At 38.5% G+C, this 12,382-nt stretch overlaps 1 protein-coding gene across 4 annotated transcripts in view; it reads left to right on the top strand.

Moving 5' to 3' along the window:
* sult4a1 (sulfotransferase family 4A, member 1) overlaps window positions 1-8,627 on the top strand; it is a 57,515-nt gene extending 48,888 nt beyond the window's left edge. The window contains exons 7-9 of one of the 4 annotated variants that reach the window (XR_005458396.1): window positions 2,433-2,558; window positions 5,143-5,194; window positions 8,024-8,627. Coding sequence is in view for 2 of the 4 variants with exons in the window: in XM_038781084.1 (XP_038637012.1) it covers window positions 1,391-1,564; window positions 8,024-8,136 (287 nt within the window). In the remaining 2 variants the exon portion in view is untranslated. Of the gene's footprint in view, window positions 1-1,390; window positions 1,565-2,432; window positions 2,559-5,142; window positions 5,195-8,023 lie in introns of all 4 variants that reach the window. The other 3 variants (XR_005458395.1, XM_038781084.1, XM_038781085.1) reach the window with 3 other exon arrangements.
* Window positions 8,628-12,382: the final 3,755 nt, after the last annotated feature.

Below are 12,382 nucleotides of genomic sequence, written 5' to 3' on the forward strand. Positions count from 1 at the left end.
GAGTACCCAATTCCTATTTTCCAATTGAGGAGCAATTTAGCATGGCCAATCCACCTACCCTGCACATCTTTGGGTTGTGGGGGCGAGACCCATGGAAACATGGGGAGAATGTGACATCTCCTCACAGTGACCCAGGGCCGGGATCGAACCTGGAACCTCGGCGTCGTGAGGCAGCAGTGCTAACCACTGCGCCACCATGCTGCCTTAAAGAGTGAGAATTGTTAAATAGAGGCATTGCTTTACCAGGAGACAATGGTTAGCGAGCACATGGGTAACAGGTGAACAGGGCTTGTTGTCATTAAGGAAATGAGCAACAGATCCCCTCAACTCTCCAGACCACAAAATGTGGGAGGCTGGCCAGGAGTGTATTAAACTAATCAAATCTAGAGGTAAAAGAGACATAGATGAGAGTTTCAGCAGCAGATGAGCTGAGATAGGTGTGGACACAATGTTACAGAGGTGGAAATAGGAAATCTTAGTAATGGCCCAGATATGCGGTTGGAAGCTCATCCTGGGGTCAGCACTCTGGTTCAGCCTCAAAGAGAGATGAAATTGGTAGCTGGGGAACAGAGTTTGTTATGGGGACCGAATACAAAGGCTTCAGTCTTCTCAGGATTTAATTGGAGGAATTTTCTGCTCATCCAGGATTTCAAACAAACGGGCACAAGAGAAGGGATTGAGTGGGATGATGGTGAGGTTGGCAATCTACATGAGGAAACTGCCACGTTTATAATAGATTACAATTGAAATTAAACCTCCTTTAAGATTGCGATTTGCAACCTCTGCCGTTGGAACTGAAGTGTGTTCAACTAAGCTGAGCTAGAAAGGAAGTTAAATTCAGTATTTTTGATTGTGGTCTGGATTGGATTGGATTTGTTTATTGTCACGTGTATCAAGGTACAGTGAAAAGTATTTTTCTGAGAGCAGCTCAACAGATCATTAAGTACATGGGAAGCAAAGGGAATAAAACAAAATACATAATAGGGCAACACAAGGTATACAATGTAACTAGATAACCGGCATCGGATGAAGCATACAAGGGTGTAGTGTTAATGAGGTCAGTCCATAAGAGGGTCATTTAGGAGTCTGGTAACAGTGGGGAAGAAGCTGTTTTTGAGTCTGTTCATGCGTGTTCTCAGGAGTTTCCTTTGTGTGGAGTTTCCTTTGCGGACAGAATTGGGAAGTTAAGCCCAAAAATGTTCCCTCATTTGTCACAAACATTCAGCCCTTGTTGTCTGCACTCACCCGTATCACTGTACCTTGCTACATTAAACTCCCAAACACAGCTCACCATGACAGCGTGGTTAAGATGAGTAATTCACAATTGGGTAGGAACACCTATTCTGTCACTGTGGTGGCCATCTGACCATATCTTTTGTATGAATTCCAGATTGCTTCATGAGGCGACTTCACTTTCACCATGAGGAATATGAATGCACATCAACAGATATCTTGCTTGTAACGTTGCTTTTATTTTTGCTAACCTTTTTATCATATTCTGAAGATTTTTGCTTTTGCTGTTTCCATGGATTCTGGCAAGCCTCTGATCTCTTTACCCAAGCAGGTATTGTTCTTGTATGAATGCTGACACTTTTATCAGGTTGTTAGACATTCATCAGAAGGTATTTTCCACTGTTTTGTTCCGCATTCACAACTAACCATTGAATTGATGTCTTGTCTTGCTCTCAATTAGTCCAGTTATCCACCCACTGCTTGTTTTACTCATTCGAAAAGGGAAAAGTGGCAAAAAACAAGTTATCACAATTTTTCTGAATTGTGGAAAGCAAACGTTATTGCAGAGAGCTCAAGTATGGCATCAGGTAGTTAGTGTGGTGTGTATCTGAAGAACATGGCATTGGGTTGTTGGTTTAATGGAACGTGGCACCAGACACTGGCTTTTATAGAAGGGCTATCAGGAAGTACGTTGATTTGATGTTGGTGCAGCAGATCTCATCTTCTCTTGTGGAGCCATTAGAATTCAGGATCTGATTTCACCACAGGAACTTTAAAAACATACTATTACACTTCAAATCAATTATTAATGAGGACTCTAAAATGTCTCCCTGGACCCATCTTCACATCTCTGGTTCATTTGTTTCCAGTTGGATCTTTCTACGGTTTGTTGTGTCAAAATGGACCTTGATTATTTCTGATGAGATTAACTAAACTATACACGCACAACGTTAAATAATAATCACGGTTGTAGTTCAGTTGCCTGTGCTTTCACATTGTTTTAATTTTTAAAAACATATTTTTTCATGTTTTGCTTTGATTTCTGTAACAAATATACAATTATCCAAAGGAAGGTTTTGGGTGAAAAATAATTCGCTGAAATGCTGCACATTCATTTGCTTTCGTTTTTCAGTTTTTTTTTTTCTTAAATTTTGTTTATGTTTGAAGCATTTTGGTTTCTTCTTCCCTTTTGTTTTTAGCACATCGACTCATTGAACTGAAGACCTAGTGTAATTGGTGAGAAGGTAGACTAGCCTTATCCCATTGCCTTTCCTTGTGTTTTGTGGCTTTTCATCCAAACCTGCACATGTATATTTTACAGCAAGGTGGGTACTCAGTTCTTTATTAGTCAGTAGTATTTCTTCCGTTATTTTTATCTTATGCTTTTGATTAAAGGATAAATACATTCCAATGGGACACTAATTCCTGGTATCACTTGCACCACTTTCTTATCGCTCCATTTATCTCAGACTTCTTTTAACTTCTGTGAATTTTAGCAGCCTTGTTTTACCTGAAGAGAATTATGTGGAAGTAACTACATTTTCATTCAAGTCTTGAAACTGAAGTGGTGACAGTACTGTAATTTAAAGAATAAAAAATATTCACAGTAATTTAGTTCCTCCAACTCTCAATTTTGATTACCGTGACAAAGAACCTTCTCAGCTTCTTGTGATTTTAACTTAGTGCGTTATGATCCCAGTTGGTTTTACTATTGGACAGGAAGGTGCCAGAATAGAACTCTGGCTCACAGGACCCTAATTTGTTTGTTTTTTAAACTGTAAAGCAGGGGTGGGCAAACTTTTCCGTGCAAGGGCCACATTCAGAAATTCACAATTTTAAAGGGCCGCATAGTATATTAAGTAAAATAATTAATATTTAAAATAGCCAAAATAAAAGGTTTTTAAAGAAAAAAAAAAGCAATTAATTTTTATTAATTAATATTTTAAAGTAGAAACTTCACATGAAACACATGTTGTTCCGAGCAATGATCACCCTACTCAAGTCGACGTATCCACCCTATACCAGTAACCCAACAGCCCCCCCCCCCCCATTAACCTTAAAATTTAAAAAAAATAAATTTTTAAAACATTTATTTTTTAATGACTTGATCTTGGTGGGCCGCATAAAGACCTTTGGCGGGCCGCATGCCCGCGGGCCGTAGTTTGCCCACCCCTGCTGTAAAGGAACAGTCACACAAATGCCAATTAGCTTTTAACAACATCAAAAATGTGTTAAACTTGAAAAATTTGACTCTAATAGAATACTCCTTCACTCCCACTTATCTTCACAAATGTACACAGATTTCAAGGATAACACCCTACAAATGTCACATGCCACTCAGCCAATCTTTCATGGATTAATCCTCAAATTCCCCCCAAATGTCACATGAGTGTTTCAAAACTCCACTCTCAGAATGACACACTTTAAAATCTTGCAAACAATGCTTTCAATTAGCTGTTTTCATTTAGGATCCACCTCTAGGTTTTCCAACTATCCTCTCAAACAAGGCTTCCTGTCCACTGTTGTAGCAAGAATCCACCTCCAGGCTTTATAACTTTTCTTTCAGGATTCCTTTGTCTTGAATGCTTTTACACAAACTATTGAGATCCAGCCACCGATTGTTCTATAATTATTTCACCTATTGCTCCACAGTCTGTGCTAAGGTATCACAAACCTAAGGACCACCAGATATTTTTCTGTCTTCTTACTAGCCAACTCCTGTTCAGCTCTGCCGGTAGCTTCAATGAACAGTACCCGCTTCTAACTTCAGACTACCTGGAAACCTATCTTAATTTCTCCAGTTTCATTAACCAGCTGTTCTTTAGATTTCTGGTGCCTGCCTTACTCCATTGTATGGCTTTTCTTCCAGCAAAGCTGGGAGATGTTCCCTCTCTCACCCCAAACTCCTCCTCCTCTGGCTTCCAGGTAAAAACTAAACTCAAAAAGGACTTCTGCCTAAAAGTACCTCTGGTTGCTAAGCAACATCTCATTATTTCCCAAAGCTTGTTTACTTTACATGTCATAAACATTTAACAGATTTGTTAACATTTAACACTGAAATAAAGCCCTATATGTGCAAACACTTTTGTTTAAAGTTTTACCCTTTCCTATGCAAAACCACGAAATTAAGCCCACTAACGTATATACCTTATTGTAATATTAAACAATATAAATAAAGGTAATTTAAACTACCTCTGTTTTCCTGAGAAATTATTTACTTATTCCTGCTACAGTTGTCATATCCTGTAATCTCTGGACTTTAGTGCGACCTCTAGACCTGGTGCTATCCCTCTTTATATCCCCAGATTGTGTACCTCTGTTGTTTGCCATCTCTTTAGACACTTAATTCCTTTCTTTGTCCTTGAAATTTGCTAATGTTCATTCTTCTCTAAGTAAGATGATACCTCTTATTTGCCCAATTGCTGTCTTATTTTCTTTCTATTTCTAAAATTATGAAAACCACTGTTAACTCATGAGTTGTGGCCTAATCTATAATTAACCATGTTATTTCAATATGTTTGGATCACCAGTGTTCTGCCACATTACGCTCTTGCTAGAGTACAACTCTGGTACCCTTAAGTGAGTCATTTCTTAATTTCATTGGATATCTCCAGAGCTGCTGTTAGGGTTGACACTCTCCCGTGTCTTCTGTTAAACTCTTTGTGCTGCAGTTGATGGCTTATCATTTGACACTTTTGTCCAGGAATTATTTTGAATATTCTGTTACTTGACTATGCCTATTGCCTCCACTCGGCATCCATATTTGTTGTTGATGACTCCACTCTATTTGTAAACGTACATTCAATTGCACACTTTTGATGCACAACATTTTCATTCCTTTCTCAATGTATCAGATGAATCACTACATTGCCCTTCAACAGAACAATTAAACAATTGTTTTCTTTTTAGTTCTCCAAAGATGCAAGGACTTATTTAATCCTTTGCTGCCATATGATCCAAGGTAGGGATTTAACACTTGCCAATTCTCTGCCCTGTACTCCTTGTCTTGAGACTACACAGCAGCAATGCAGACCCTGGAAATTACTGCTATAGTTTCTTCGTACCATTCAGAATCCCAACTAACAGCATCCTTCACTTAATTGTGATGGCTCATTCTTGATTCTACAGTGCTCAGAGTGCTGAACACTGTTTCCTTCAAAAATTCTTAATATTCATCTAACTCCCTATTATTCACAAGATTTGAATACTGTTCTAACACCAGTGGAGCATGAGCTAACTCTCATTTTCACTCTTCAGTAGGATGCAAGAAAACAACTGATCATTTGCTAAGTGATTCATCACTTGACCTTACTGTTCAGTTCTTTGCTCTTCACTATGATCTATTTGGTCTTGGTAGTTTTATTAATATTACCCTGATTATTGCTGCTCTGAAGTTTCCTCCTTTATTCATACTACCTCTATGGAAGCATACGTGCTTTTCATTTTACTTGCGTCCTCAGATTGTGGAAGAAGAGTCTCACCATGCCAGCTCTTATTCCAACTCATTATTACCCAGGGGCTCAGTGTTAAATTCTTGGCTCTCTCAGTTTTCTCTTTCTTTTACAATACATAATATTTTAAAACATAATCCATTTCCTGATTTATCCTATAACCCATCCAACTGTCAATGGCATCTTGATCTTTGGGCTTGGCTCCTTACTTAAATTCCTTTTGAATAAAATGGAGAAGGAAACGTGATATAAAGGAAGGAATGTGTTAGGCCTAATTTCTTTTCACAATATATGAATAAAATAGATAATATTTCAATGGTTATAACCAATATTTTGGAATAACCTGCTAATGATGTGAAGGGCCCATAGTGTTCTTCAATACTTGGGTCTGCATCACAACTTAGGGACCTACTTCCTGCTCCTTTGATCCCCTTCCGATTAAAATGTTGACCACCCAACATACATTCCTATCTCTCATATTGTCTGGCATGGTAAATAGCTTCCTCTTAGGTACTGTCCTAAACATGTTTTCAAAAAAATCTTTGTTGACCCATTCTCGCATTAAAAACTATCAATCCAACATCAAACTCCTTTGCTCTCAAGTCCTTGAGCGTTTTTTAAAACTCCAATGCTATACCTCCTTATCCTTCTCAACTTCTTTGCAGTCTTTCACACTTCTGAATACACATCCTTCTCCTGTACCATTGTCTCAAGTTGAAGCTGATCAACTGTAGCATCCTGTTTGTTGAAACGTTGAGCTTGTAATCTCTCAACTGCTCCACCACAATGATTGCTGACTTCTGTAATATCATCCGCTAGCATATCTGTTTCCAAAATCTTCTTCAGTGGCTTTGTCAACTCTGGACTTGACTATTCAAATGCTCTTCTGACTGGCCAACCATCCTTACTCCCAATGAAATTCAGCTCACCCAATACTTTGCTACCTGTATCCTATCGCATTCACCCATCATCCCTGCATCCACTGAACTAATGTGGCTACCAATCCCCTAACATCTCTCATTTAAAATGTTCATCCTTATGTTTAAAGAACTTCATGTCCTCACCCCTCCCTATCCTTGCAATCGTCACTAGCCATAAACACCTGCATCCTTTCAGTCGTGACCTTTTGCTCAGCTCCATCTCCTTCGCTCCATCATTAGTGGCTATGCCTTTGGTTTTCGACACAGTCTGTGGAATTCCCTTCCTCAGCCTCCCTGCCTCTCCATCAACCTTTACTCATTTAACACTCTCATTAAAACTAACCTCTGAGAAAATTTTCATCACACCTCCTAATATCTGCATCTGGTAGATATTTCTGTGCAGTGTCTTGGAACGTTTTTCATCTTGGATGGCATATTTGAAACAAAAACCACTGGGAACCTGTCAGACTGTAATGTATAATATGGCCCACAGCTGCATAGTTTTCAAAATTCTATTTATATTTAAGGTTTTAATTTTTTCACCCCTATTTCCGGTTGCAACTGTCTGACAGGTTATTGTCGCCATCTCTCCACCCTCCCCATAATTTTCAGGTACTTAGGCCAAAGCCTAAATTTAATGATTTATGATTATAATAGTATTGTGTTACAAATTAGAAAAGTACAGTTTTAATGATTTAGTACAACTGTGTACTTTTACTCATTAATATGGTTGTATAACTTTAGTAATTAGTACAATATTACTTTGTTGTTTAACACAATACCAATGTTGGTATAATGTTACACCTTTCCAAACAAAAAATTTAAATTACTGATCAGTACATCTTTAATGCAAATAGCATATAGTTACAGATTATTCTAATAGAATAGCTACTAATTAATGTAATCGCATTCTTTTATTGATTCATATGAATACATGAATTCATTTACTGCTATTGATTAGTATAATAAATTTAATTAACATTTTATTGATCAATATTATATAATTTTACTGATTAGTATAATAGTTCTATTATAAATGCAACTATGATATTATTAAATATCAGTAAGTATAATTGTATAAACTTTATTTATTTTTATACTAAAATTTTACTAATTAATCTACTGCTATACTTATAAATGATCCTCTGAAAACCATGCCACCATTCCAAGCTATTTCATGTTATCATGTTTCATACTTGTTATCCAGAACTGAAGAGGAGTGGTGTTCTTTAATAAGCCCAATCTTGATTGGCCATATTTGTGTGAGGCTAATTGTCATTTAGAATTTGGTGGTAATAATCAGAGCTTTAATGCTGCTTTTAGCACCATGACTCAAATGAACATGACCCTAACCTCAAACTTAAGAAGTACATTTCCACAGGCTGACTGTAACACAGGACATTGTTTTGTTTATTTCAGGACGGGTTGGCCTGTGGAAGGACATCTTCACTGTTTCAATGAATGAGAAATTTGATGCCGTTTTCAAACTGAAGATGGGAAAATCTGACCTCAGCTTCGACTTCAGCCTTTAGTGAATAAAATGCATGGTCTCCAGTATTCTCAACACTAGCTAGAAGTGCTTCTCCGCATTTGTCCATCAATCACTCGTTTACCTTTGCTGTTACATGTATTATGACAGTTCTTTAGTGAAGAGTATTGGGTATCCTATATCTATATTTGCCGTTTCCTCACCTTTGCCATCTTAACTAGTAAGCTCCCTTGTAGCAGAATTGTAAGGCGCATAATCTAAGAAAGCAATTTAAATATAAACTGCAGTAGCTTTGATGGTAAGGGAAATTACTGTGTGCTCCAAAATGAAAACTATTTATAAATATGCAAACATATACACACAAGCATGCAAAAGAAACCAAAATTATAAATAAGGAAAATGATTGCTGCAAAGTGTTTTTTTTGTTCTTGTGTAATCATTACATGACACATTCCTGTCTGGTTGGGTATTTGCTTCGCAGCAAGCCTCAAAGTCATCTCCAGATCAGAATTAAACCAGTTTAAGTTATCTGGATACTGCTGAATTTAACTTATTTGGATTTGCAACGGTGACGGGTGTAGCGAATTGAGACAAATATTGCATAAGTTTTTACAAAGAAAAATCAAGACGGTTAAAGTTGTGCTCCATGTCATTCATCAAAGTACCATTGTGGAAAGATGGTGAATGATTTACTCAAGTCCTCTGTTGACACTATCTAACCTTGTGCTTAATAACACTGAAGTTCCAGTTATCCAGCTTCAGTGATGTACATGAACGTGATCTGCAGCATGTTGATATGAAAGTTTGATGCAACTAGACAATAAAAAGTTGAATTAAGCTGGAAGCAACACGGGTCCAGCTGCGTTCCACAAAGCCTCGGCAAAAGCAATACAGAAACCAGGACATGTGGCCCCATCATTCACTTCCTGCACCCTGGACGGTTTGGTCATTTATCATTTATCCCTTTAAACATCACAGTAGAGTTGCTGCAGCAGAATAAAATACAGCTAGATTATTTTGCATTGTTTGAGAGTATTCTAAGAAATCATTCTGCAGTTGATATTTTATGAAATAAACAATGTATTACCAAACCATTTACCAGATATAAGACATTTTCTGTATCATGGGATCTTCATCTCGACTCAGACAACAAAATTCATCATCGTCTCCAAAGTGCCAGTTTGGCCTTAAGCTGCCTGAGGAAATGGGTATTTGAGAACGAGGATCTCAAACCCAAGTTCACGGTTTACCATCAGCTACACTCAACCATGCTTCAGACTTGCACAGCAGACACCTCAAAGCGCTGGAGAAATACTACCCGTGGTGCCTTTGCAAGATGCTCCAGATCCGGTGGCAAAAAGGGCAATCCATCCTCCTCCTCCAAGCTAAATTGCCCAGCATCGAGGTGCTAATCACTCAAAAACAGCTCTGCTGGACAGGACATTTGGTATAGAACCCATATGGTGCAGAGGGGGGCCTTTCAGTCCATCAAATCATACTCTACATATGCCTGACACGAGACTCTTGAAGCATCTGCTTCACTCTGAACTCGGTCGCAGCGGCAAATTCCCAGGAGGACAGTCAAAGTTTTAGGCATATTTTCAAACCATCACTGAAGAGGTCAGACAACCCCACCAACTCATGGGAGACCCTAGCTTGTGACCAACCAAAGTGGAGACGGCTCATTCAGGAAGACAGTGAACACATTGTGAGACGACTTTGGGAAGGTGCAGATCCAAAGTAACAGCGTAGGAGGGAGTGTGCAAACCTCAGCAACCCACCTTCAAGCATCACTTGCCCCGCGTATGGCAGAGTCTTCAGATTGCACACCGTATAAGTGGTCTCAGAAACTATCAATCCTTAGTGGAAGCAAGTCATTGAACCCGAGGGACTGTCGGAGAAAAAGAAGACGTTATGCAAAAACGTTCCATCTGTTTGAGTAAACAATCAAATTTGTCTCCTTGAGAGCATCGATATCTCCAAAGTCTTTTGTAGTCACTGACTGACCATTTTTTCATTGAGATTTTACTTAAATGTATAATTTAGTGTTCATATATTATTGCAACATTCAAATTAACTTTGTTAATGTAAAAAAAAAAAGATACCCGTTATATATTTATTATCCTAGGTAAAACAAAACAATTCTTTACAGTTCTGCCTTCTCCCCTAATGTTTTAAATATAACTGCAGATATTTTCCATTTTTCTCTCCTCCCCCCCCCCCCCCCGCTAAATACTTGGCTCTACAAATCCATGTAACAGTCACTTCTATTTTTGAAAGTAAGGACATGAATACATTAATTGTTCGAAATGCTGATTCTTATTTTTGCAGCAAGTGAACAATGGCTTTACTCGTCTTTGACTTGATATTGAAAACATCAGTGACAGGTGAATTTTGATGCGCTTCTGGCAATGGAGGCAAATTGGAGGTAAAAGTGGGCAGTTTTAGTGAAATAAGAGATCCCACTCATGATATGCTGGGGGTCAGTGTTAATTTCTACAAATAGCTAGCTAATCATAGCATAAAATATTGCAACAGCGTCTCGGTGGTAACCCAAAACAAAATGCAGGGTTAGGTCTGAAGGATATTTTGTTTTTCCTAATAAGGAGCTGTTCAGCAGCGCTCATGGACAAGTAGCATTTTAAAACTGGTTTTGAAACATCACTAAATAGCTCAAATCTGCATGACTGCTGGTAAGAGGTGTTTGAATTTTGCTTTGCTGTCATTTTTGCTGAGAAAGTAACTTTTGAGGCTTTCTGGTTGCTGCTTTTTCCAGACTGAACAATCAGTTCATGTGTTTTGAATCATTTATCCTTCTTTTGTTTTACAACATTTTTTCAAACTCTGCTTTTTCTTTACCTTGTTGAACCAGTAGTATGTCGATGCAAAATTCTTTAATATCAAAGCTCATTGTTCAAACACATACGTGTGATGTTGCAAATGTTATGTCATGACAGCCAATGAAGAACACTGCTGTTTTTTTTCTATTATTCTTGTTAGCGACGCCTGGTCAGCCGTCGACAATGGCGAAGAGATTGAACCAGACGCAAAACATTTAAAAGTTTTAAGATGGTGCAGAAAGATGGATTCGTTCCGAGTGAGAATATAAGAAATAAGACTGGGTTATTTTATAAACAAGCTTTACTAAAAGAAAACTATATTTAAACTCTTAAACCAACTCTACCACTGATATTACATGTAGTTTCTCAACCTCAAAACAACATTTTACATGGAAATACAGCTCTCGTTCCACTTTTTCATTCAGGCAAAGGCAACATTTGCATTTAGAAGCAATCTTTCTTCTGTTAGGGGCATTCGTTCAGAACCCTTTTTCAAAGCCTTCTCTGTGGCTTTTTTCATGACCTTGTCAATGGCTGCTTACATCCTTTTTTGTGTAGCAGATTTCATTGCTTGTCTCATGGCTGCTCACATCCTTCTCTCACTGCCTGTTCCAAATCAATTCTCTCTCTAAGCTCCACTCATCTCTTCAAACAACGGAAAGTCCAGACTGGAACATATCAACTGTATGTTCAATTGGGCTGCTTGATTGCCCACTCCCATTTACACAAAAGACCAGAGCTATGCCATTCATATGCAGCTACCTTCCATTGACTGACAAATGGGTCATCAGACTCTCTAATAGGATAATGGCTGGTCATGGAGGAATGTCCCGAAAGACAATGGGTCTTGTGTGAATCACTTTATGTATTCCTTAACGAGTTTTAAGTCTGAATGGGACCATGCAACTCAGTCAGGTGTGGCCTTATCCCTTTGATTCTGGCCGAACAATATTTTCCTTTTCAGTCTGTTTAACCCCGAGATTTCCTGCTATATTTTGGACCCCATTTCTAAACCAAAGTTGCTAATATCTCCCTATAATGAAACTCTTGTCATGATCATCTACCTCTTGTCAAAGTTTTCTGAGATAGAGGGCAGGTTTCTCCGTCCCATGGTGCGGCACGCCATCGGGGTTCTCTGTTTCGCCGGCTGGTCAATAGGGTTTCCCATTGTAGGGCAACCCCACGCCGTCGGGAAAACCCCTGGGCTGCCGGAAAAAGGGAGAACCCCGAAGGCGGAGAAATCAGCCCGTTGTCTGTCCAACACTCCATTAAACGTGGAACACTACATTGCTGGTAGGTTAACCTTCAGCAATCCTGTATCATTGAACTCATTGCAAGTGCACATGGTTTAACTTTCATTTTTGCAACTAATTTTGATACAAAATGGTTTATCAGTATTGCATTAGCACTGCATGTAGTTTTAGTTCTGTTTGCATATTCTGCTATTTA

This window comes from Scyliorhinus canicula, chromosome 20, assembly GCF_902713615.1.
Source record: "Scyliorhinus canicula chromosome 20, sScyCan1.1, whole genome shotgun sequence".
Classification (NCBI taxonomy): domain Eukaryota; kingdom Metazoa; phylum Chordata; class Chondrichthyes; order Carcharhiniformes; family Scyliorhinidae; genus Scyliorhinus; species Scyliorhinus canicula.